Source organism: Macrobrachium rosenbergii, chromosome 41 (genome assembly GCF_040412425.1).
Source record: "Macrobrachium rosenbergii isolate ZJJX-2024 chromosome 41, ASM4041242v1, whole genome shotgun sequence".
NCBI lineage: Eukaryota > Metazoa > Arthropoda > Malacostraca > Decapoda > Palaemonidae > Macrobrachium > Macrobrachium rosenbergii.
The window spans coordinates 47,268,374-47,295,835 of record NC_089781.1 but is presented as its reverse complement, the minus strand read 5'-3'; the positions used below and the strand labels follow the sequence as shown (position 1 = coordinate 47,295,835).

The window sequence follows — 27,462 nt, the reverse complement described above, 5'->3', positions numbered from 1 at the left end:
ATAATAATAATCTGCAGCAGGCTTTGACCTCGTCTTGTTTGGGTCCTTCTCTTGCTCCAATTCAACAATGTCTGGATGATATTTTGGGGTTTTTGAAGAGGCCTCCTTTGTCTGTGAAACCTTCCAAGGAGTTGTTGTCGTCACCAGTCTCATCAGTTGAGGAGGAATTAGGTGTAGAACCAGAAGAGGATTCCACTCCTTCGGCATATGCTGCACTGTTGCAGAATTTTTTGTGCAGTTTTCTGTCCTCCTTCTTTCCGGCTGCTGCTCCTTCATCCGAGTCAGCTTTTCAGATGAATGGTCTGTCCAGTGAATCTACTAAGTTACCAAAGATGGTACTCTCCACCTCTGCAAGGAAGGCACTGAGTGAGCTTGAAACATGGCTTTCAGACACAAGGGAGAAAGGGAAGGCTTGCTTCAGTTATCCTCCTACAAGATTATTAAACAGAAGGTATCTCTGTTATGCTATTGGAGAAGCTCCTTCCCTGGGGGTTCCTGCCTCCTCCCATGGAAATTTCTCCTGTCTCATTGACTCTACCCATAGATCAGCATTTTCAATGGCCAAGATTATGTTCGCAGCCGAGCTAGACCACTTGCTAAAAAACATTTTTAAAGTGTTTGAAGTGGTCAGCTTTTTAGACTGGACAGTGGGCGCCTAGCACGTAAGATTCAAGAACACTCAATGGTACCTTTGGACTTGTCTTCATATCATCTTGGAGTTCTCTCGTGCGCCGATAAGGGGATTAGAGATAGTTCCTGTGAATTGGCCTCCCTCTACACCTTGGGTATTTTGACGAATAGAGAGCTGCTCTGCTGCTCTTTCACTTCGAAGGGAGTCACCACAGCTCAGAAATCTGCCCTTCTCTTCTCCCCTCTGGTGCATGAGCGTTTGTTCCCACAGTCAGTGGTGAATAATATTGCTTCGGCTTTGCAAAAGAAGTCGACACAAGATCTTTTAGTGCATTCTTCAAGGCGTCCTAAGGATCTTCCTCCTTTTAGCTCCAAGTCATCCTCTCCTTTGCAGCCCTTCCCTTTCGTGGGAATAAGTGAAAGGCTCAGCCAAGAGGTCGTGTGAACGTGCGTTTCACCCCTCACTCGATCAAGAAGTCCTCTTCCAAGGCGTCAGCTAATAGATGATCCCAGTGTCCTTCATGCCCCAGTAGGTGCCAGGCTCCTTCTCTTTTGGGAGACTTGGAAAGAGAAAGGGACAGAACATTGGGTAAGAGAGGTTCTCAGGTGTGGCTCCACAATCCCGTTCACAGATCGACCTCCCTTACTCAAGAAACCCATCAGCTTGACTACTCACTAGGCTCCATGAGGTTTGCAGCTCTTGCAGAGGAAGTAAACTCCCTCCTCGAGAGGAGGGCAACAGAAGTAGTCATAGATCCAACTTCAGAGGGGTTCTACAATCTGCTGTTTGTAGTCCCCAAAGCCACAGAAGGATGGAGACCAGCCCTAGATGTAAGTGCATGGAACAGCTTTGTGCTAAAAATGAAGTTTCGTATGGAAACGAATTGATCCATTCTGGCCGAGATCTGTCAGGGAGACTATATGGTCTTAGTAGATATGCAGGATGCGTACTTCCACATCCCCATACATCGGGAGTCAAGGAAGTACCTAAGATTTGTATTTCGGGACCAAATCTTCCAGTTTCGAACTCTATGCTTCGGATTAACCACAGTCCCGTGAGTGTTTACCCGGGTTTTGGCCCCCCTGGCATCTTGGCTTCATCTCATGGGGATAAACATCTCGCTTTACTTGGACGACCCTTTAGGGGGTAGTGCCATCAGTGCACCTCATGTGGTGCACTGTAGACATTACTTAAGGTTCTTTGCAGTGTCCCTTTGGCTCCTAGGTGCAACCCTGTTCCTTTTACTATACCTCCTTTCATATTCTCTTTCTTCCATCTTACTGTCCACCCTCTCCTAATTGATTCATAGTGCAACTGTGAGGTTTTCCTCCTGGTACACATATCACACCTTCTTACTGTCAATTTCCATTTCAGCGCTGAATGACCTCATAGATCCCAGTGCTTGGCCTTTAGCCTAAATTCTGTATTCAGTACAGTTCAGTTTACTTGGACGACTGGCTCCTTCGCTCCCCAACGAAGGAGCAATGAGTAGGAGATCTTCAGAAAACATTTCTGTTAACCCTGGAATTGGGGTTGTTAATCAATCATCAGAAGTCCCAGCTGACTTCCTCTCAAGATATAGTGTATTTTGGGGATGACTGAACTCTCATCTTTTTCGGGCTTTTCCAGCCCCAAAGAGAGTAGAGTCCTGTCTATGTACGATAGATGAATTTCTCTTCCTTCAGAGTTTCACGGCCAACAAATGGATGAGTCTCCTCAGAGCATTTGCCTCTATAGAACAGTTCATTGCACTGGGGAGACTTCAGTGAGGGTACTTCAGTTTTTCCTCAGAGCCAGTTGGAACAGAAAGAGACATCCAGACTCTTTCGTGCTTTCGGTGACCCAGAGCATCAAGGAACACCTGCTTTGGTGGATCCAAAAGCAGGTTACCACAAGGAAAATCACTTTCTCCACAAAACCCATACCTAAGCTTCTTGCAGATGCCTCGGACATGGGCTGGGCCACTCTCCTGGAAGACAGCGAAGTCTCCAGGACATGGTTGCAAGATCAAAAGAAGCTACATGTAAATGTGAAAGAACTCAAGGCCATTCACTTGCGTCTTCAGGCCTTTGCCTCAGAGGTGTATGACAAAACCATAGCAGTTCATTCTGACAATACTACAGCCCTGTTGTACATCAGCAAGCAGGGAGGAACTCATTCCTTCTCACTATGTAAAGCAGCGAGGGATCTGCTTCTCTGGGCCGATTGGAACAGAACAAGAATTCTGACAAGATTTGTCCAGGGGAAACTAAATATGCTGGCGGACCAGCTGAGCCGAGGCAACCAAGTCGTTCCCATGGAGTGGACTCTTCATCCTTTAGTGTGTTCGGCCCTTTGGAGACTGTGGGAAGACCAACACTGGATCTTTTTGCAACGTCCAAGAACAATCGTCTGCCTCTTTTTTGTTCACCAGTCCCAGATCCATTGGCATGGGCGATGGATGCGATGCTGCAGGACTGGCCCAACAAGGTTCTTTATGCCTTCCATCCCTTCGGCATGATACGGGAGGTATTGAACAAATTTCAGTCTTACAAGAATGTATCAGTGATACTGATTACTCCATGGCTCCTAAAGGATTGGTCTCTGGACCTCATGAGTCTTCTTGTAGATTTTCTAAGGCTGTTCCCTCAAAGACATAATCTTCTCAAACAACCCCATGTCAGAAGATTTCATCAAGGGTTGTCTGCTCTAGCTCTGACAGGGTTCAAACTGTCAAAAGACTCCTCTGAGCTAAGGGCTTTTCAGGAATAGCTGCAGAAACGATCTTGAGATGCAGATGCCAATTTTCCTGCAACGTTTACCAGAATAAGTGGTCCATTTCTTCACTTGGTGCAGAAAGATTGAAGTCTCTTCTACTAAAACCACTCTGACGGAGATTGCAGATTTCCTATTGTGTCTTAGATCCTCCAGAGGTTTGGCCCCTTTGACTATAAAGGGCTACAGGGCTATGCTTAGCTCAGTCTTTAGGCACAGGCCTTGACTTATCCTCGAATCAGGACATTTCTGATGTAATAACATCTTTCAAGACAGTTAAGCAAAAGGGAACAGAACGGTATCCTGGAACCTAGACGTGGTCTTAAAACGGTTGTCTTACCCTCCTTTCGAGCCTATCAGCTCCTCTTCGCTCAGGGATCTAACCAAGAAGACCCTCTTTTTGGTGGCTTTGGCAATAGCTAAGAGGGTTAGTGAGCTACAAGCAATTGATAGAAGGATCGGTTTTTCTGGAGGAGATGCAATTTGTTCTTATACGCTAGGATTTTTCGCAAAGAATGAGAATCCTTCCAAGCCCTTCCCTCATTATTTTAAGGTCAAGAATTTGAGTGAAATTCCAGGACCTGAGGAGGAAGAAGAGAGTTCTTTGCTCTGCAAGGGCATTAAAGTTTTACCTGAAGAGGACCGAGAAGTTAAGAGGGCCCTCAAGTAATTTGTAGACTTCAGTTGAGGATCCTTCATGTCCTCTTACGAAGAATGCGGTATCCTTTTTCTTAAGAGAACTCATTAAGGAAGCCCACTCTCAAGTGGGAGATGAGTTTTTACCTACTCTAGAGGTTAAGGCACATGAAATAAGGGCAGTGGCTATGTCCTTAGTTTTTAAACATAATATTTCTCTTTCAGATATTCTCCAAATAATGTTTTGGAGATGTAAATCAGTATTTGCATCTCACTATTTAAGGGATGTGGAAACAGTTTTAATGAATGCAGTACTTTGGGTCTTTTATTGGTGGCTGGCATGGTGTTGGGGGACGGAATGTAGGAATCATCTCTTCCATTCTTTCTCTTCGCCTTGATGTTTGGTGTTGAGTTGTAAGGGAGTCGGGGGTTACTATGTACTTGGATACCCTCCAGTTTTTTAATGGCTTGGGAATGATGTTTTTAATAATTTGGTGTAGGTAACAGCTTTCTTATCTGGTTGTCTTGTGTTAGTACTGCACCCTGGGCAGGGGCAACTTTCTGTAACTTGCTAGTGTTTGGTGATGTCTTTCCCTGTAAGTCTCCCACTGATGTAGTAGGCGATCCAGGGCTATACCACTCGCCCCTACTGAGTGAGATGAGCGCCAAGCAGAGGCAGTATCTTCCTGCAGCAGCTGTCTCACTAGGTAAGGGACAACAAGCATTGTCCCAGTGCTAGCAAATTTTCTGTTTTCAAATTCATTACTGTATACAATGTTTTGGGGATAGAGTAGTTCATGTATCCCACCTCTTTTCAGTGTGGAATCAGCTATGTAATTACTTGGTAAGTCACTTATATAAAAATGACATTTTTATAATAAAATAAAGTTTTATATATACAGGCAGTCCCTGGTTAACGGCTGGCTCGGTTAATGGCAATCCGGTTATGGCGCTTGTCTAGCAACGAAAATCAGCAATTTTCGGTGCTGAAAATTGCCGATTTCTGCTTATTGGTGCTGATAATTGGGTATTGGCGCCAATACATACCTATCAAAGGTGCCAATAACTGAAAATGGCACTTTTCGGCGCTGATTAGCCCAGAAATCGCCAAAAAAGCGCCGGAAATCGCCGATTTTCGGTTAGTGGCAATTTTCGGTTATCATCACACCCCCAGAACGGAACCCCCTCCAATAACCGAGGACTGCCTGTACTTACCAAGTAATTACAGAATGGGAGCCCGCCCTCCTCCCCTTGCATGGACATAATGGCATAAGCAAATTGAAACTATTAGCTCAGTTGTTCCTCCTCTTCTTCCCCAAAAGTGGGCGGGGCCAGACACCTACACCAAAACAAAAGAGTCACTACTGCGAGTTTCAAATTTTAGCTGCCAGTACTAGAAATGTTAGCCATGTAATTACTTGGTAAGTATATATAAAACTTTATTTTATTATGAAAATGTCATTTTGCCAGCTGGTGCAACCCTCAAGGTTGGGATTTTGGATGAGACTTCTAGACTGCATCATGCATTCTGCACTTCCTGTTAGCCTTGACTTCACTTTTTAAAACACAATTTCAACTTTCGTTATTGAAGATCAATAGTAAATGGTTTTTATCATATATAGATAATTTTACTGTATGTGTAAAGGAACAATTGTTTAGCCTAGCATTCTTTCATGGTTAGGAAGGAATGTTAGCGATGGCCTTGACTTGCAGTCCCTTTTTGGGCCCAACTTCATGGCTTAGTTTTGAACCAAGTGCCCTTATAATAACTTAGAAACATAATTTTTTTTATCACAGCAAAATCCCCAGTTGTCTGTAGTATTTGGGTTTTTGCAGGATGTAGGTGAATGGAAAATGTGTTCAGGTAGACCTGCTTTTAGTATTCATTACTCCCCTAGACAGTTAAGTCACAGTCCCAGTTATGAGAATATTTCATGGCTCTTTCATAGTGGGATGTAGAAAATAATGTCCTATACTGCTTGATTTTATCAAAATAGCTAAAGTTCAGAAATATTGATTTTGTTGATATGCTAAAACATTTGTATTTACGACCTCCCAGTTTGACTTCTCTGATGGAGATGATTAGTCATTCCTTGGGAGAGATGCCATCAATAATAAATATGAAGCAGACCTTGCCTCTGAATTTTCCCTTCTGAACCTGGAAGATTCAGGGGCAATATCTTTTGTCTCACATCAGACAGATCCTTCAAAAGAGAATCTGGGCTTTCCCATAGAGCAATCTTCTTCCAAAGATAATAGTCCTTCACTGGGACTAACCAGCTGTTGCCAGGTGGTGGTGATGTGGCTGCCCTGGCTCATTATATCCAGATGGTGGATCCTGATGAGGAGACTCCATCTGAGGTTTGTTTAGAATTTCGAGAGGAAACAATGTACAGTATCACGGAAGTCCTTCATGATGGTGGATCCTACTGAGATTCCATCTGAGGCTTGCACAGAATTTTGAAAGGAAATCTTGTAGTGTCACTGTATCAGAGGAACTACTTGATATTTTCTGCAGGAATTCGGGACAGTTTTGGACAGATAAGTTGCATGTTATCTTCAAAACTTTTTCAGCCCTCCAGGGTCTAGATAGTCAGGAAAAGCCACTGTTGTGGAGACTGGTTGGTTCTCTTGCAGCAAATTTTGAGTCCTGGGAACAAGGTAATAAATAGCCAAGGCCAACAAGAAGTCAAGTTGGTTCTTTAGATCTGTAGAATCAGAAGATTTATTGAGTTATCACAGATCTGCTTTTCCCAGCATGGGATGGTACTTAATCCCTTCTGTAGGTAGGAGTTCAGAAACCACCAAAGGAGATAGTCACTCTTCTTGCTAGTGTAGTAGTTGAAGCCTTGGAAGTAACCTTTGTCTGGTTTAATGGGAAGTATGGTACCTTCACAATCCTGGTACCCCTTCTGGGTGGCCCTAGCATTCTGTCCTTTCACTTTAAAACAAAAAATCATATGAAGGCAGAATTTTAGAAGTTTTGCAGTTACACAAAAGCAAGAGGCAGCAGCTGAAATAAAGCCATTTATAAGCTATCCCAGTATTACATGTCTCTATGAAGGAATGGGCAACAATTTTCCTTTCTTTTGAGTGAAGGAAGATCGCACTGGACATGGCTGCCCAACAGTTTGGTGCTCCTATGGGAAGAATCTTGGATGGGACAGCCATGTCTGAGCTTCATGCAAGGCTCCATCTCAGTGCCACTATTCTGGAAGTAACTGCAATGGAGCTTCCAGAATCCTCCAGAACTGCCTTAGCTGAGGTTGCAAAGGCTTGTGCAGACACTGTGATTTTATGGTTTGAAAAGAAGCATTGTAAAGGAGCTCATTGGATGAGCCTACCAACAAAATTTCATGGTACGCACCTACTCGTCTTGGTACGGCAGAACCTGGGAAGGAACATTCCCAAGAGTTCTGTATCCTTAAACCCAAGAAACCTGGGTACAACTTTGAGCCATACAAATCTCCAGTCATCCTTAAGGATGGCTGGAGGTTTGTATGGCTGAGGATTCCCAAGGAATCCCTCCAGTCATCCTTAAGGATGGCTGAGGTTTTAGTATGGCTGGAGGGATTCCCCAAGGAATCCCTCCAGCAACAGAAGAAAGGGTAACAACAACAGTAACCAGGGCAACTTCACAATGGCACCTCTTTTGAGGTTGTGGCTGTTGGGGGAAAGGAAAGGCAACTATTGGATTTCCCACTAAGGGCAAGGGAAGAGGTGGAGCTCAATAGACATTCTAGGTTGGGGGGTCACCTTCACTTACAGTGGGAGTCCTCTTCTCGCTCCTTGGGGACACAGCATCACATACAGTGGAAGTCCTCCCCTTGCTCCTTGGGGACACAGCATCATTGTCAGTGGGGTGGCAATGGTCTTACCCTCACCCCTCAAGAGGTTTTCCAAAACCCTGACCCTTTGGAAGAATGTATACAGAGGGTTGTCTGAATGAGAGACAGAGAAATACATGTTAATTCATCATCAGGTATGTCTCTTCATTTTCCTGAAGAACTCCAAATGAAGAGTGATCCTGGAACTGTCAAATCTGAACTAATACATTACATGGGGTACTTTGACCAGCTCTTTGTATCTGAAAGATGTATATTGGCACATCTTTGTCTCTGTTCCCTTCTGCCCTTGATAGTGTTTCCAATAGGGAAGAACAGATACAAGGTTGTCTCCAAGAATCTTCATGACGTTAGCAACAATAGTTGTTCAGGAACTCAGAAAAGAGGGAATTCACCTGGTGGTCTGCCTAAGACAATTGGCTGATCTGGTGAGCCACCAAAGAGTGCCTATGAAATCTGAGTGGTAGTCAACAGACTTCAGTTGAAAGGTTTCCTGATAAACCAAAACAAAGTCCCAATTCACACCTAATGGGTGTTTTGTGTGGTTGTGACTTTGCTGGGATACCCTTTGTAGCCAGTTGTCTCCTGCCACAATAAGGAAGGACTAGCAAAGGTTGCTTACCTAATCCAGGTTTTCCCCGATGACAATTAGAATAAATCATGGGTCTGTTACAGTTCACGTCTCTCTCATATTTGCAAAAAGTTTTGTGATTGATTTCATCAACAAGATCAGATGGTTTGAAGATATTCCAATTGATTTCATCAACAAAATCAGATAGTTGGAAGATACTCCATCTGTGGACTGGGAAGGGAAGACATGTACATCCCAAGTAGGTAAGAGCATGGATGCCTCCTTGACCAGTTGGGGAGGCTGTTGGAAGGATCATCAGGTAGATGGTCACCCGTTTTAAGGAAGTGTCACATCAGTTTCCTCCCAAGAGGACCCACATTTTGTTGGTCTTAATGACAGTGATGACTTGCATCAGCCCCTCTCAATGCAGTCATGCTGTCTATCCTACAGATGGCTCAGGTAAGGAAGTGACAATTGTCAGCAGTCCACCTCACAGGCTTGTTCAGTGTAATAGGACAGCAGCCTCAACGAAGTGGATTTTAGACAAACCCTCCATTCAAATGATTACCAACATGCTTCTGCATTCAGAAGTGGACCTGTTTGTCATATGCGAGAACCATCTACTTCCAGTGATGCTTTCCTATAAGACTGGAACAAATGGAAGACAATGTACCTCTTCCCTCCATTGTTCTGGATTTCAAAGGTTTTGAACAAACTGCTAACTTTCAACAGAACTGCCTACCTAGTAGCCCCATATTGGCCAGTCACTGGTCCCTTCTGCTTCAACAGAGGGCAAGAAAATTAGTTCTGCTGTTCTATCCCAGACATTAGGAGGGAGAGTTTTCTGTGCATTCTCCTTTTTGAGCTGTATCCTTCACAAGTGGATTTGTAAAGTCTAGCCTGCCATGAAGATCATTCACCTAACATTGTTAGGTACCTAGTGCCATCTGTCTGGCAGTACCAGTCCATATGGAAAGTGTGGTTCAGTTACCTTCACACTGAGAGCATAGTTGAAATATTGGTTGAAACTTTTCTAATTTTTATGGCGTACCTGTTTAAGGAAAAGCACCTTCCTACTACAAGTTATGGCATACAAGGCTGTGTTGTTGGAGCCTTTGCTTTACTGCTTTGGTATTGATATGAATACATGTACTGTATAGAGGTTTTTAATTTCCTTGTCAGGTCTTGTACATTGCAAGGACTGGTGCCTGCAAGGCTTTCCATCTCCTAGTCTCTGAATAAGGTTCTTTGACTCCTGTTGTCTCCTCAGTTCAGTGGTCCCAGTGCAACTACGGCTCTCTCAGATGGGGACAAGTTTCATCTCGCACACACCTAGCTGTCACTTACTGTTGTCTAGTGGCCCATTATTTTTGGCCAAGAATGAGGACCCTTTAAATAGGAAATCTCCTATTCTTGTACAGGAACTCTGCATTTCAAGTATGACAGTACGCAGTACGCTCAGTCCAAACACTCCAGGTTTACCTGGATGTCACAGTGTCACAGCAAGTGCCCCAGATGGTCCTTTTCTTGCTGTCTATCACAGACAAGCCACTCGCTCTGCATGGGCTGAAAATTAGCTAAGCATCCCTAATAAAGGCAGACCCCACTCGTTTCCCAAGTCACTTGCTATCCAGAAGACGAACACATTACTGCACTGTTCAGAAATGTTACTGTCGAAGGAGTCTGCGTTTATGGGGTTGGTCATCAGGGACAGTATTCTTAAAAAAACTAATGCCATGAGATCTAACAAATTTCACTATGGTATGTCAGTAGGTGGTATGGTAAGTGGTATGTCACTAGGTGGATATGGTAAGTCCTAGCCCCACAGGCAAAAGCAAAGGGCCTTCTTGATGCTGTGGTAATCCTGCATCCCAACCTAAGATACTAGGATAAGTCACTTTAGAGCCACAGATGTAATACATATATTGGTTCTTGTTTTCCTCCTATTGTTGAATCTGATGGGCATCCTGAAGAAGAGGTCGGTCATAACTTATGTGACTTTACCATGGGCCTTTTTTGCTGTTGTGAAGCCTCAACTCACAATGTTCAAAGATTCTCATTGCTCATCTTCCACAACTTCTGACAGTAGCTTTAAAGAGCCTCCCCAGTGTGTCAACATTTGCAGTTGGAACCTGTTTCTTCTGATGGGAATGATATTTTGACATCATTTCTGAAGATTCAAGATTAGCTGATGACTCACTGTTCACCTACAGTGCCACACAGGTGCATGCAATAGAAAAGGGCCTAAGCACTGGCTTTTAAAAAAATGAGAAAATCACATTTGAAAATGTTCAAACAGCAATATCTCTCAAACCAACCATACGATTTTATCAATGTTGCACATATCCTAAAGTTATTTTATTATTTTTGTTTTGTACTTGAGTGGCAGTACAAAACTAAGGTAATATGATGTCAGGTGCTGTGTCATTTTGCGTCCTTTTGTGTGAAATATGATTAAATATTGAAATAAAAATGTAAAAATTCTGGGTTTTGTTTCCATCTCCAACCACAGACATTACAACTCATAAGAAGATTTTAAAGAGGTCATGGTAAGTAGGATACAAAAGAATAATGGCAATAATGATAGTGAAAAATACATACATTAGTGCTCAGAGAAAACCACAATATTATAAATATTAATAGAAAAATTAGATTAATATGCATATAAAATTTGAGAGAGATTTAAAGGACTTGCTTGAGTACTTTCCTCTCTCCTTCATGAGTCGTACCTGATGCAAGTCACTTATGTCTACCATGTCAAAAGATGTCTTGACAGTATAGCCCACAGTATACCTTGCATCTTACACAACTCTGGCATCCATTTTGTTGGCATTCTTCAGTGTGCACTTTGTTATGTAAGACTGGAGCTCCTCAGAGTTTAGGAAAAGTTCTTATGTCGTGTCAGCAGTATCAAAGCCACTCTTGACAGCATGCCTGATGAGGTTAGGTATTCTCCAAATTCTCCTATGCTTCTCACCTTGACCTCCTTCTTAGTTTCACCTTGATGTTACCAAAGTGCCTGTCATATGGCATATAAATCCCCAAGGACCAGAAAATGACGCTGACTCCTGAAGAATTTTTACTGTGCAGGAGATGCAGACACCTCAGGATGATGTTATTTGGTTTTTTCTTGGCACAGTTGTCTGAGAATAGGATAGACCTCACATGGTCATCCTATTGATTAGCCTCAATATAGTGACTGACACAGCTCATGATCTCACATGAGCCTCACTGTGCCCATTGTTAGTTTTTGCATTACAACCTGAACTTTCTTTTCCCCTCTTCCAAAAATTTCATGCATACTCCATGTACTATGTCACCATCCATAATGTTATAAAGAATTTTATTTGGGATGAATCATACCTAATGTTAAAGTTAGCTTATATCTCCATGCCAATAGGCAAGTTGGCATTCAAACAAAAGATTGAATGGCTGCCCGGATTACTGTCTAGTTCACCTGTTCTCTACCAGGTGTGTTATGAATTTTAAAGCTCTTGTCAGAATTCTCCTTGCCGCCATTGACTATAGGCGCTTGTTGGTATTGCATGGATTTTTGCTGCTATCACGGTGCTGTAAATTTATTTTTCCTAGGATGCCTCCACTGTAATCAAGGCTAAGAATGTCAGGTTCTATAGGAATGATTACTGTGTTGGCAGAATGTTTTTTTTAGGAGATACTGTACACACGTTTATGCCTGTTGCATGGTTTTAAGTGTGATCTTCAGAATAGATGTGAGGAAGTAGGGATTTTTGAAGGACTATCTACTCAAGTTCTTTAGCATAGGAAGAGAAGGGAAGCAGTTAGATTACAAAGCAATTAGTTAGGTCAGGTTGTCAACCTGTCATTTCTCCCCCTTCTCCAGGTCGTTCTTCAGTTACCCATACTCAGTTTAGGCGTTTCCTTTGCTAATGCTTTAGTTAGTACTGAGGCTTCCTCTTGAGCTCTGCCTTCCGTTCCCCTTTCAGTTCAGAAAAAACGTAATGAGAATTTAGAACAGGACGTAAACCTTATTTTGGTCAATACAAGGTTTGTCTGAATTCGTTAGGGAACTGCTCCGGGTCCCCCCATTGTGTGATCATTTTCGCGTTCCCTCATAAGAGGCAAGGTGTTGTGCCCTCGCAAGTCTGTAGCCCTAGTTTAGGACTGCCCTGCAACAGTTGGATTCAGAGGAAGAAGTCCGCTACCAGGGAACTGGGTTGGTTCTCTGGGTGATGTGGTTCTGTGCCCTCCGTCACCTGCCTTTCCGTTTTACACGTTCATAGTCTTGTATAATGTGTTAGCCGAAAGATCGTTTAAGTAAATGTTGATCTTCGCTGCGTATGCAACTTCTGCCATCATCAGCACCTACAGTAGTATGAGGTTGTTATTGCTGATAGGACTAATTATATAGGTATTTACAGTTTTATGAGAAATACCGAAATTTGTCTGTATCTAGTTTTACTTATTCTGATGTTATGTTGACTCATTCGATTGTTTAACCAATCTTTTCATCCTTTACTCATTCTAAATCCTTGTCTGCTAGCCTATTCCCTTTTCTCCTTCGAAATACACTTGTTCATTCTGTACATGCTTTTTCTTTGGCTATTGGCAAATCTCTTACTTCTGCCTCGATTAATGTTTCTCTTTCAAAATCTAACATGGTTACCATATCTTCTGTTGTTTCCAATCTAGATATTATTTTAGCTACATAGCTTTCTAAGGATGTGACGTATGGGAATGCTCTTAAGTCTGTTGACTCACTTTTGGACGAGGTAGGAGGGTGTTGTAACTCCTCTACCCCCCCCCACCTCCCAACTTTCCCATTTTCTTTTGGCACCTTGTTTTCTTTCACTTGCTGAGCCACTTCGACTGTGTTTTCCTGTCTGTGTTTCATTGAGTTGTGGATATGCTACAGGTGTTCGGTTGCTGTTTTCTCCTGTTGTCAGGTGTTACTAGGAGACAGCTGTCTCCTCCTGTTACCCTCTGGCAGAAGAGGAGTTTGAATCAGATGATCTCGTTCGGTTTGATCAGCATTTGCTGGAGCTTTATGCTTCGCTGTATCCTCATTTAGTTGAGGAAAGAGACCCCATAGAGAATAGGTCTCGGTTGTCTCCAAATACTTTGACGCCCTTTAGGTATTTGGAGAAAGAGAACCCAAGGTTTATCCTTCAATTAGAGTACGTTTCTTAAGGTTTTTTCGTTCTCAAGTGCGCAAAGCTCCCTTTAGGCCTGCTGCTGGTTTTTCTTTTAGGAATTGCAGAGCACCAACTCTTGCGGTACAGACGCTTAAACTGTCTTAGGTAGAAGATTCGGTTTTCCTTTCTCTTTCCTGTGAAGAGATGAATTCAAGACTGACAAGTGCTTTGGACATGCTGAATTGGAGTCTCATTTTAGATTGTCTCCGTTTGTCTCCGTTTTTATCTTTTATTTTACCTCTTCTCTGCATCAACTTAAGAGGTTGAGGCTCCAGCCTAAAGTGTTTTTGGCCCTGGCTTGGGAAGTTTGTGAAGCCAGCTTTGAGGGTTTTTGGTGCCAGTGGGAGTAAACGAGGAAGAGTGTTATTTTTTAACTCGTTTTTGTTGTTACAGGCTAATGTTCTCATGCTTATACTAACTTGGTTTGGAGGAAATGAGAACACTTATGCTCCTATCTGTAGTAAAGGCTTATGCTGCATAGGTTAAGGTGATAAGGGAGTATATTTTGGTGCAAGTCTTATGTTATACCTTTGGGGGATAAGTTCAGCCCTCAGGTTCTGGTAGATGGACAATTGCAAGCTTCTGGCATGCTTGGAGAGACTTAAGGCAGTGAAGGAGTTATGATTCCTTTTAGATTACACTCCACTGGTTTAGTCTCCTATAGCTGTTCCTCTGTCTTCTCCAGCAGAAGTCTCTCTTTCCTTAGTAGGAGGTTGTAAATTAGAGAGAAAGAAATGGACCAGGCAGTAATTCACTGGGATTTTACCTCTTGACTTTTTCCTTGCTTCATAAGCAACTGGAAATTGGTGACCATTGTTGGACACATTGAGACTGTATGACTTTATATGTCTGTCCCCATGCTTTTTGTTTTTCCAGCCGGTTTTAGTGACTTTCCAAAAGAATGATCAGATGTTTTGGTAGATTTGCAGGAGACATTTTTCTCATACCAGTACATCTTCAATCACCAAAGTTCCTTAGAGGTGTATTTACAGAGGAGGTATTGCTGTTCAAGGCACTTTGTTTTGGCTTGTATACAGTGCCTCTATAAGTATTCACAGGGAATTTGTTGCCCATAGGTGGATGGGGGTTGATTTTTAGGAGCAAGAAATCTTTTCCCCTAAGTCAACTGGTTCAAGTTGGCCAACTCTCGACAGTATGCCAAAGATCAAGGATCTGTTGCTTCACCTGGCTCAGTCTCCGTGCAATATGATTTTCAGTCGACTTTCCTAATTCCTCCTCATTCTTATCTAGTGATATGGGGATGATACTTGAATTTGCAGGCTTGCCTGTCAGAAGACAAATAGGCACTTGATTCTTGAGCAATTTTAGCCCTGATGGATGCTACCTAAGTGGTAAGGGCTTTCTTTGTTAAGCAACATAGCCTCACTGGGGATTTTGTCAGAATAATCAGCCTCAGTTACAGTGCAGTCTCGGCATAAGAGATTATAACTTACAGCTAATGTTCATTAAACTTGTAAGTAATCCAGGACAATCATTGTCGCCAGGCTCTGTATGAGGGTCGCTGGAACCAAGAGTTGACCATTTTATTCTTAAATCTACGTCCAGGTTTTGCTTTGTCCCCTCAGATGTGTAACATGAAAGAAAGAATTTTGACTAGTGTCGTTACACTCTCATACAACATAGAAGGGTCAACACTACACCTGATAAAGCTTACTAGATGTCAGGGCAGTGGAAAGACCATCGAAGATGCCTAGCAGGTTTGTCACTGATCAAAAATAAAGTTTTGGTGGGAAAATTGCTTCTTTGAGTCAAATGAACAACATGATTTTGGTTTGATCGTTCATTCCGTGGAAGAACAGTGTTTTTGGCGATGGGGATTCAGATAAACAAAACTACCTACAGGGTGGCCATTACGTCTGCAAGTTTGACAGTTGCTGTGGGATTAGAGGAGCACCCAAATGTAGACTTAATAGCTTGCAGATGAACAGGGACACCCAGTCGATTACTACTCCTTTGAGGGCTCTCAGGCATGAACAGTGGATGTGTTTCTTTAAGTTTGGCCTGATTCAGACTCATAGGCCATTCCCCTCTATCTACTCTTAAGAAGTATTGAGCAAACTTCATGTTCAGGAATTGCTCAGTGACTTTTGTAGAGTACTAGTAGCCTCAGAGCTAATGATTTTCGAACTTTCTAGCTTTCTTATTAGATGTATCTTTCCTTCTTCCGTTAAGAGGAAATTGACTCGGTCTACAGAATTTCATGCACATCCACTAACTTCTGCATCTCACACTTAACTGCTTGGAGGTGCTCGAGTGTCTCCTCCCAATAGGGGATTTTCTAAAGTATCATGGGTTTTATCCTTAAGTGGAGAACAACCATGGCCTTGTGTCAGAAGCTTAGAAGCAGTGGCTTGTACATTGCTTTGAATGTCTTTCTAGATGAATTTTCAGCTCCTGGAACCTTGTAGATATCAAAGTTTCTCAGCTGTCTTGGATTTATTAAGACTTTTTCATTGTCTATTTTCAAGGTTATCGTTCCATACTTTCCTTGGTATTGCGTCATGTGCTATGAGATCTGGTTGATGATCAGCTCCTTAAGGTTTTGAATTTAGTTGAGATGGAAGCTCCTTCAACTAAGTACTGTATCAATCTCTCTTTGGATTTAGACACAGGTCAAAAGTTTATTTGCAGGTTCTTTTGAGCCTCTGGAATGAGTTCCATTGAATTATTTACTATGAAAACTTCTTTAGCACTATCAACAGTTAAAAAGAGTAAATTTATTGCAAGCACTCTCCTTAAGGCTGTTGTAAGGGAATGCTGTTTTATCTTTTTGCATTATAGCCGAGAATGAGGCAAGGCTGAGTTTTCAGAGAATTGTGAGAATTCCATTTAACCTGGTGGAGAAGAAGAGGAAACAATTCTCTGTCATGTTAGGGCAGTTAAAACTTACTTAGATAGGTTAAACCAGAAAGAGGCAGTTATCCTTTTGTTTTGTGATTTTAAGACTTAGAACATCTGTGTCAAAGGTTAAGCCTGAAGAAGGCAAAATTAACCTTTTGTTTTGTGGTTTTAGAAAATGTAGATGTCCTTGTCAAGGGTTGAGTTGGAAGAGGCAAAGTTAACCTTTCATTTTGTGGTTTTAGAAACCTAGATGCCTTTGTCAAAGGTTAAGCCTGGAAGAGGCAAAGTTTACCTTTTGTTTTGTAGGTTTAGAAAACCTAGATGTCCTTGTCAAGGGTTAAGCCTGGAAGAGGCAAAGTTAACCTTTTATTTTATGGTTTTAGGAACCTAGAATGTCTTTGTTAAAGTTTAAGCATGGAGAAGACAAAGTTAACATTGTTTTTTGGTTTTAGAAAATCTTGATGTCTTTGTCAAAGGTTGAGCCTGGAAGAGGCAAAGTTAACCTTTTGGTTTTTGGTTTTAGAAACCTAGAGTGTCTTTGTTAAAGAACATGAGGTTCTCTGTGACGTATTCGATTGGGGTAGCGCATGAGAACTAGCTCCATACCATTTACCTTTATTGAAGGTAAATATTCATGATGTGAGAGCTGTCGCTACTTCATTTAGTTTGATGACAAATCGTCATGTGAAGATAAGTTTAATGTGTCACAGTGGAAGTGCAATTTGGTTTTGCCCTTCAGTACCTTAGGTATTAAGAATCATGTTTGAAACAATAAAGCCATTAGTCCGCTGCTACTAGTAGCAGGTAAAGTCTTTTCCTGAAGTGAGGAAAAAGCAATCTTTTAGGCTCTTCGTTTTAAATCCCAGGTTTTAGAATTCTGGGGAGCATGAAGGTACATTTATTGTATAGGAGCATTCCTTTACATCGTAAAGATAGTTATTTTTAGTGACTCGTTTTATAGGGCTTTTGGACCCAGGCACAGGGGTCCCTTCACGCTGCTTCTGTTTCATTCTGGCTGAATTGAAGCGGTTTTCTCTGCAAGGCTGCTCCCCCCTGAGTGGAATCCAACTTCTGGCGGCAGTAAGATCCAAAAAGGATTCGAGATCAGGCAGAATGTTTTGGGTTTCTTGCAAGAAACCTTAAGCTCGATTGGCTGAGTGGATTTGGTCTAGACAGTCATCCAGGCATCCATTTGAGCTCTTGTTTGAATGCTGACTTGCCTATCGGTGCAGAGGTATAAGCTAACTTTAACAGTAGGTAAGTAGCCAAATAATTACTTTTAGTATGAAATTTTATATTATAACATTGCCATGAAAGAAAGACTTATTTGACCAAGTTCCTTTGAACTTTAAAATTTGTGTTGGCTGTGACAGAGAAGATATAGGCCAAAATAGAAAATCAAAACATCACGAAGACATACAAAAAAAGTTTTAATTAATGAAGAGGCTATGGGTATCATTGAGTCTGTAGAGGAAAAGGTGGCAGGACAAGTCAGAATGCCCCATAGACCTGTAATTAAAGCTGATGAGCACATCTTTACTAAAATCCAACTAGGCTTTTCATTCTTCTCGGATTAATCCCTGTTCGGGGTCATTTTTTTTCAATGATCCTTTCCCAAATGTTTCTATCCTGAGTCCTTTTGTGTATTCCTTTTTCTCTCTTGTCTTCTTAAATGCCATCTCTCCATGTTTTCTTTGGCCATTCTGCCTTCATGCCCCTATCACTCCCATTTCCATGATCTCTTGTAACATGTTAGTCTTCAATTTGGTGGTTGCCTTTCCGCTGATGAGGTCGTTACAGACACTTGTCTGGGAGTGTCAGCAACACTGGTCAGTGCTGTCATTGTAATGTGTATCCCCAGCCATTTGGTTTTAGAGTAAGGCAGTTTTAAACTAACTGCAATGTTACTAGATTCTTTTAAGATTCCAGTAACTCCCCCATTGAAACCTCTTGTAGCATTATGCAGGTATTTCCATGAAGTGAATAAAGTTATGATTGAAGTAGAGATGAGAGGAATTTAGATTTTGAGTTTATACTCATAGTCCAGTTTTTAATGGAAAAGGAATATCCATAATGAACATCAAATTTTATAGTAGACTAAATGTGTTCCAGCTACTCAGGAGAAAAGAACCACTGATAGACCATGATAATTTTATATTTTTGGTGCAAAAAGTGTTCTATAAGTGCAGGATGTTTTTATTCGGTCACTCCCATACCTTTCAGCGTGGCTCTGCATTCATAAGTGCAGGGAAGCTATATGTAATTAATTTTTTTAGGATTCCAGAACATTATTGTGTTTGATAAGGGAACTGATAAGCTGGCGAAACAAGTAGCCATGGAAGTACTTATAGCTAGTTTTTATATTCCATCAGGATTTCTGTCTTGACATCAGTAGTAGTATTCAGAAGATTTGACAAGTCTTCTGGAACCCAGTGGGGCCAAATAAAATGAGAGAGATCACTAATACAAGAGCACCATGGAAGTACACCAACATGCTTTGGAGGTGGAAAGAATTTTTTCAGCATTAAAAAGTCTGGCCCAACACATTTGACACAGTTTTGTAATGACTGATGGCCATGTTTAGAAGATTGTTTCCCCCCCCCTAGAAATAAAGCTTTTGACGACCAAATGGCCCAGTTTTGGGGATCTTCAAGGTTGCTTTCTCTCTGGCAGTCATGATAAGAATTCTAAGTTCTCCCTGTCTACAATTCTTGGAGGGGAGGGGATATATGATAACAGTGGTATACATATCCAGATTTCTTAGAGAAGCAGTTCTTTTACTTAAAATCTGAATAATTAATGTGTTACTTTGATATACAGTATTTTAATTGAAGCCCGTTGGAGAGGTATAATTTGGGATAATTTATATTTTATATTTACAATAATTTTATAACTAATGTATTATGTTTATTATTTTATTGCTTAATAAAAATTTTACAGAAGTACTTGGTGTGTGGCCTCAGTGACAGTTGTTGTGATACCAGAAAAATTACCATCAGTCAGTCAGTCCAGGCATTTAGGAAAGCTGAACTACTTTCCATACCTCACACAAAAGGAGTGATTACACTTTGAAAATTTGTCCATTGTGCATATGTACAAAATAACAAAAATGTTTATATATGTGAATATATATCTCATATTAAAAGGATCCCTCCTATAGTAATTCCAGTTGGTATTTAGGAAACTGTCAGTGTAACTTTCTCTATAAGTAATACTGTAATGTAAACATTAGGTGAAATGAATGACCCCTGGTGGTGGAAGGTCTGGACACATCCGTAGGAGGGTTGTTCCGTCAGTGTTCTGTGTGTGATGCACTGTAGACATTGCTTAAGGTTTTTTGCAGCTTTGGCCCCCAGCTGCAACCCCTGCCGTTCCTTTTACTGTACCTCCGTTCATATTCCATTTCTTCCATCTTACTTTCCACCCTCTCTCAAAATTGTTTCATAGTGGAACTGCAAGGTTTTCCTCCAGTTACACCTTTAAAACCTTTTTACTCTCAGTTTCCCTTGCAGTGCTGAATGACCTCTTAGGTCCTAGCACTTGGCCTTTGGCCTAAATGTTGTATTCCATTCCAAGGTCTGGACACTCCATTTCATTTTATCTCAAATTTGAAACTCATAAACTCATCACATGGTTCTACCAATTTATATAGATTTTAAGGAAGACATATAACTGCAGGATTGTATCTGTTGAACATGAAAACCATTTTGAATTGTATTTCTCAAACTCATGTATTGCTACTAACCTTTCTTGTTATTTTTTGTTCCTCATCTTATGTCAAATTAAATCTACAATGTTCATTAGGAGCAAATCACTACTTATGGAGACTTTATACTATAATTATATGCAGGTGTAATAGAACATGGTAATACAGTATTGTAAAATATTTATTTCTATGCTTAGAAGTCCAGTGAAAGTAACTACGAGACTTCAAAATCATTAACTGCTTCTGCTTCTGTAAAGGAGGTAATGTATTCTGGTTTACTTATTCTGCTATTTGCACCAAACTGTAGAAATTATAAAGCCCACACTCAGTCTCCTGAAGTTAACAGATGTTCACCAGTTTTGAGCATGAATTTTTTGCACTGACTCTACGTATTTACCACTTATTCAGTTAAATGAATGTCTTGGTGATGAAAAACTTATCCTCTTAGTTTTAATAAGTAAATAAAAGGCATGTAAACTGAAAGGTCGTGCGTGCCACCAGACTAACCTTGTAAAGAAAAATATACTTTATTATCTAGTATGTTGTGTCATTGTGTATTTTGGCATTCCAACTGCAACTTCAGTCTCAGGTAATTGTGTGTGTAAAAATAGAAAAATACCCATGTAGTTTAAGGAAAAGGAAAGATAAGTTTGTTGAGAAGATTAACAACAGCTCATCAGAATTAAAGCAATAGTTTTACAAGAGAAGGCTATGTAAACGATTTTGGATCAATCAGAAAGAGCTTCGTTAACAAAATCCTGAGGTGTGTTATGGGATCTAAGTAAGTTGACTAAAATGTTAAATATTTTCTTGAGAAAATCTTTTATATTCTACACAAGAACAAATTTTACTCACAATTCCAGAATTTATAGTGGCAAGGTTAAATGGTTTCCACTCATGAATATGTGTTAATAAGGCAGCACAGATATAAGGCCTCTTAGTTTTACCAATATAGGCATTGCACTGTGGTAATATTTGCTTTGCTCTTCTACCAACCTCTTTTTCTCTTTTCTCCTTCTCTTATCTTTCTTATGTTATTCACTCATGCTTAATTTTCAACAGTCTGTATGCTATAAGGATGACAGTTATACAGTAATATTAAATTACGATGGAAGGATTTATTTTGTCCAGTTCCTTTGAAATTTAAAATTTGTGTTGGCTGTGACATAGAGAATATTATATATGCCAAAATAGAAAATCAAAACATCACTGAGGCTTACAAAAAGTGTTTAGTCTTGAAGAGGCTCTAGGAAGCATTGAGCCTATAGAGGAAACAGTGGCAGGACAAATCTGAATGCCTCACAGGCCTGTAATTATAGCTGATGAGCACATTTATTAAAATCAAACAAGGTTTTTCATTCTTCTTGGCTTAATCCCTGTTCGGGGTAACTTTTTTTTTTATTGAGCCTTTCCCAGATGTTTGTATCCTGAGTCCTCTTGTCTATTCCTTTTATCTCTCATGTCTTCTTGAATGCTGTCTCTCCATCTTTTCTTTGGTCTTCCTTCTATCATGCCCCTATCACTTCCATTTCCATGATCTCTCTTGCAACATGTTAGTTATCAAATTTGGTGGTTGCCTTTCTGCACACTAGTCTTCACAGACACTTTTCTGGGAGTGGCAACAACACTGGGCAGTGCTGTCACTGTAATATGTATTCAGCTAGCCTTACTATTAACCCTAAATGGACAGGCATCATCATATGATGATCTATAACAGGTTTTGAGTGGTGGACGGGCTAACTTATATGAGTATTAATATTATGCGCTGTATGGCTTGGATGAATTTAGCGGGAAACGTGTTCATAGCACTTCAATTGTCCATAAATGGCTTATGGCAACTGTAGTAGCTCAGCACAGGACAGAAGGAGATCAGTACGCCTTGAGACTTGATGGGGGAATGTATTGCCCTTCCCTATTCCATGATGTCTTTTTATTTATTTACTCATAAATATACCCAGGGATTGCTGTTGGTTTTAGTTCTTATCTTTTATGATAGTATGTCAGCTATAATTGAAAGTTTGCAAAGAAAAATTAGAAAAAAACATGTATACCTCACAAAAAGTTATTGCATCTCCCCATCTCAGCAAATCTCGTAAATATTTTACAATTATACTGTACTCGGAATTTGTTTGATTTTAGTTCTTATCTGTTATGATATTGTGTGAGTTGTATTGATAATTTAACAAAATAAAATTAAATAAATTATTAGAAAAAACATGTATAACTTGGTAAAATTAGCATATTTTTACGAGTGTCGTGTAAAAGAGGCCCCACACGGTTGTAAATAGTCACTTTCAACTGCCCATGGAAGGTAGGGAAAAATTTTTAGAATTTTTTTTCTTACACCAAGCGCATTTGTAAATCCTCCTCTTTTCATTGATGTGTTTTTTTCTGAAATTGACCAAACTTAAAGTTTGCCTGGTCTGAGGGTGTGTTTAACCCTTAAACGCTGAAGCCCTATTTACAAAAACGTCTCCCGTATGCCGGCGGCGTTCGGGAGCTAGCGCCGAAGTGGAAATAAAGTTTTTTTTTAAAAATCACAGCACGCTTAGTTTTTGAGATTAAGAGTTCATTTTTGGCTCCTTTTTTTTTCATTGCCTGAAGTTTAGTATGCAACCATCAGAAATGAAAAAAAATATCATTATCATATATAAATATTGGAATATATGACAGCGAAAAAAAAAACTTGTGTATAATTGTATACAAATCGCGCTGTAAGCAAAACGGTTAAAGCTAATGAGTTAATTTTTTTTAGTTGTATTGTACACCAAATTGCGATGATTTTGGTATATAACAGATTGTAAAACGATTAAAGCAACACAGAGAAAATATTATCACAAAATGATGCATGAATTCGTAACGCACGGACGTAAAAAAAGTTTTTTTCAAAAATTCACCATAAATCGAAATATTGTGCTAGAGACTTTCCAATTGTTTCAAAATGAAGGAAATTGATTGAATATTACTAGACTGTAAGTTTTTTAGCTTACAATTGCATTTTTTTACCATTTCGATCAAGTTAAAGTTGACCAAAGGTTGATTTTTTCTAATCGTTATTTATATGAAAATATTTCAAAAATGGTAAAAGCTAAAAGCATGATTTATTTTTTGTTGTATTCTACATGAAATTGCACACATTTTCATGTATAACACTTTATGTAACGAATAATATAAAACGGCGAAAAAATTACGACAAGGTGACTCAAGAAATGCTAGGATTTTTAGAAGTTCTCGCGCACGGATGGAAGGAAAAAGTTTTTTTTCAAAAATTCACCATAAATCGAAATATTGTGCCAGAGACTTTCCGTTTGTTGCAAAGTGAAGGTAAAGGATTGATTGTTACTAGAATGTAAGAATTTTGGCTTACGATTGCATTTTTTGAGCATTTCGATAGAGTTAAAGTTGACTGAAGGTTGATTTTTTTCTATTTGTCGTTAGTTATATGAAAATATTTCAGAAATGGTAAATGCTAAAAGCATGATTTATTTTTTGTTGTATTCTACATGAAATTGTGCACATTTTGATGTATAACACTTTATGTAATGAATAATATAAAATGGCGAAAAAATTACGACAATGTGACTCAAGAAATGCTAGGATTTTTGCAGAGCTAAGGAAAAGTTTTTTCAAAAATTCACCATAAATTGAAATATTGTGCTGGAGACTTTCTGTTTGTTGCAGAATAAAGGTAAATGATTGATTGTTACTAGAATGGAAGAATTTTGGCTTACGATTGCGTTTTTCGAGCATTTCGGCCGAGTCAGAATTGACCGAATGTTAAAATTTTGTCAGTTATCGTGATTTAAATGAAAATATTTGAAAACTGTTAAAAGCTAAAAGAATGATTTATTTTTTGTTGTATTCTACATGAAATTGCACACATTTTGATGTATAACACTTTATGTAACGAATGATATAAAATGGCGAAAAAATTATGACAAGGTGACTCAAGAAATGCCAGGATTTTCAGCGAAGGAAAAAGTTTTTTTAAAAAATTTACGGATGCCCCTCAGGACACCCCAATTCTTCCTAGGGGTCGTAAAAGGCACGGGATGTGGTCCTTGGTCGTCTTTGGTCACACGTGGGTGAACAACACGGCGCTGAGAAGCTGGGTCACTTTGGCTGCTGGGTCCTTCTCCAGCATCCCAGTCTAAAACTCGTCTCACACGCTCACTACCGACAGGCAGTATGCGCCTTTCACGGTCCTGACGGTTTTGAGACATCTCTGCAAACGTCCTGTTGCAGCACAAATATGCAAACACTCGCCAAAGTTCTGCAAAACACGGATGCGTCAAAAAATCGCTCTCGCACGGTCCGACGCTGATGCTGTCTGGTACGAGAAGGACGCATGCGCGTCTTGGTGATGCTTATAAACAAAACAACAGCTTGATCCATGAACTCCCAGCATCCCTCAAGGCGCGTGATTTGAAACCTTCCGCAAACTAGGCCTATAATTATTTTTCCGTGAATATTTAAAAAAAGCATTTTTAGTTGACGTAATGTACGTCCACTTGACATCCAACAGACAATTTTCGTCGACGTATGGTACGTCCATTAGGCGTTTAAGGGTTAATATACAGGGTGCAGCATAAGTAATGCCCTTTGTTTAAGTGGAACAAAATTAAAGCCTTTTTGATTATCCTTTATTTTTTCGAACATGAATGTATTGTCACAGGTTAATAGATTAATACAATATATTAACAAAATTAATATAATGCTTATTTGGTTTAATAATGTTCAATACAAATGATATTTCAGATTTGCACCCTTGGGATGTTAAATTCAGCTGATAACAATCTTGCGGTTTCAGCACCATTTTTATTGTTTTGATAGTACAGTTGAATTGCTTTTACTCTCTGTTCCTTTGTTAATCTCATGGTTGTATAAAATATCTGAAAAAACTAAGATTTAGCCAATTAATTAAAGAAAATAATAAAGAAAATATACATTATAAGATATAAAAAGGATTTTGACAGAGGAAAAATCTATTTCTGGGGAGAGACCTGTGTCACCCGGTGAAATAACCTTTCAGCACTTATTTCAAGGTAAAGCTATTGCTAAATATACCAGAGAAAAGCTAAAAAGCTAAGCCGGAGTTACTACCCCCGGTGCGAGCTCCATGGTATGGAGTTGTGTATGAGAAAGGGTGAGATTGTCACAATCACAGGCCTCCGCCCTGTAAACCTTCCCAATGTCAAAAGTCCTACAGAGTGAGGTGCCGTTACATACCCCGCACCACTCGCGGACTGTAAACAAGCCGGCGTCACCCACATTCCACATTAGCACCCCACACCGGAATGGTATTTGACCAGGGGGGGGGAAAGAGGAAACATGGGGGGTCACCGGGTGACACAGGTCTCTCCCCAGAAATAGATTTTTCCTCTGTCAAAATCCTTTTTCTGGGTTTCTCGACCTGTGTCAGCCGGTGAAATAATAACAGAGAAATCAAAATACCATTCTGAAACAAAAGTAGATTTGTAGAGGAAAGTAATAAAACTAAACATCTGCAAGAGTTTTAATAACTTAGTAGTAAGAATGGCATTAAGACATAATGATGACACCATAATATACTTAGTTTTAAATAACATAATTATACATGAATACAAAATCCTAATTGGAAAAGAGTACTTAAAATTACAGACTTAAGTACTAAACATATACTTAAAACTAGTACAAGGGAACTGTGTTCCACAAAACAATACAAAACAATACATGTAAATGAAGTAAACAATGAGTAGGATAAATTCATGACGTGGTCAGGAGAAGGCTGTGAAGCATGCCTGACCTGGAGATGACCAAAGGGGAATAAATGAGGCAGGTAGGAGGGAGGAGAGTGATTGAGTACAGAAAGAATCATACTTGGGGGGGGAACTATGTTCCCTGCCGCCACTGTAGAAAATTTGAGAGCTTCTAGTGATTTCAGGTAGTGGCGTTTAAAGACTACAGGGGATTTCCACCCTGTGTACTTTGACAGATCCTCAAAATTCATATAATGAAAATAGTTAGTGGAGGTGGCCACTGCCTGATGTCATGCACTTTTGGGACTGAATCTGGGTTTGCATGTTTAATGAAATATAGGATCTGTTGTCTAATGGCTTTCAAAGAAATGGTTCCTCCCCTTCCCTTACAAATAAAGGCCCTGAAGTTATGTGTGAGGTCCTGTCTAAGAAGGCTTTCAGGGTAAAGACTGGGCATAAAACAGATCCTGTGGGAGGGGATGATCTTCCAGGGGACCATCTATCCTGAGGATCTTCATTTTTAGCTAGGAACTTAGGGTGAGGAGCTAGTAACACTTCACCTGATGGAAGGAAATCCAGATGATTGGGTTCTCTAGACAAGGCAGCCAGTTCAGAAATTCGAGCACCTGAAGCTAAACTAATTAAAAATAAGGTCTTCCATAATAAGTTAGTGAAAGAACAGTTATGATTATCTATTTCTGAGGCTAACTTAAGGACATCATTTAAGAACCAGGAAACCGACTGTGGGCGGGTTACTGGTCTCAAACGAGCACAGGCTTTAGGGATAGATGAAAAATAAGAGTCCGTTAAGTTAATCTTAAACCCGTGCAAAAATATCTTTTTCAAGGCTGATTTTGCTGTAGTAATAGTACTAGGGGCCAGACCTTTTTCAAACAATGACCTAAAAAATGAAATGGCTAAGTTAGTGGTCATTACTGTAGCTTCAGATTCTTTTAAAAAGAGTGCCAATTTCTTAACTGCTGAGTCGTATTGTCTAAGAGTGGACTCCCTTTTATCTGATTCTAGGAACAAAGTGTTAACAGGATCCATATTAGCATCCCTTTGAGCAGCAAACTTCATGAAATCCACAAAGCTAGGGCATTCTGAATGCTTGAGGAAGCTGACACAGTCTGAGTTTGTACTATTTGTGTCAGTTTCGGGTTGGGAATTTTCAAACACCGAAGCTTCAGCTCTAGAAGAAGTGGAAACCAGTTGCTCTTTGGCCAATTTGGAGTTACTAAGGCTACTTGGCCCTTGAATGTCCTGAGTTTGTGAAGGACTTTCAATAACAGGTTTACTGGGGGGAAGGGGTAGATTCTTTTCCACTTGTTCCAATCTATGGACATTGCATCTGTGGAGTGAGCTAGAGGGTCCAGGTTGGGAGCCACATAGCAAGGTAGTTTGTGGTTGCACTCTGTTGCAAAGAGGTCTACTTGGAGACCCGGAACTTGGTTGCAAATCCACCTGAAGGAAGTTTTGTCCAGGGACCATTCCGACTCCAGCGGAGTTGTCCTGGACAGGGAATCTGCAATGACATTCCGGACC

General features: G+C 40.2%; 1 protein-coding gene across 3 annotated transcripts in view; it reads left to right on the top strand.

The window, feature by feature from the left end:
- INPP5E (Inositol-3-phosphate synthase) overlaps window positions 1-27,462 on the top strand; it is an 830,915-nt gene that overhangs the window by 246,996 nt on the left and 556,457 nt on the right. For 2 of the 3 annotated variants that reach the window (XM_067084335.1, XM_067084334.1), the window contains exon 4: window positions 20,377-20,439. The exons of the other annotated variant lie outside the window; for it this stretch is intronic. In XM_067084335.1, coding sequence (XP_066940436.1) covers window positions 20,377-20,439 — 63 coding nt within the window. The remainder of the gene's footprint in view (window positions 1-20,376; window positions 20,440-27,462) is intronic. 3 annotated transcript variants of the gene reach the window in all.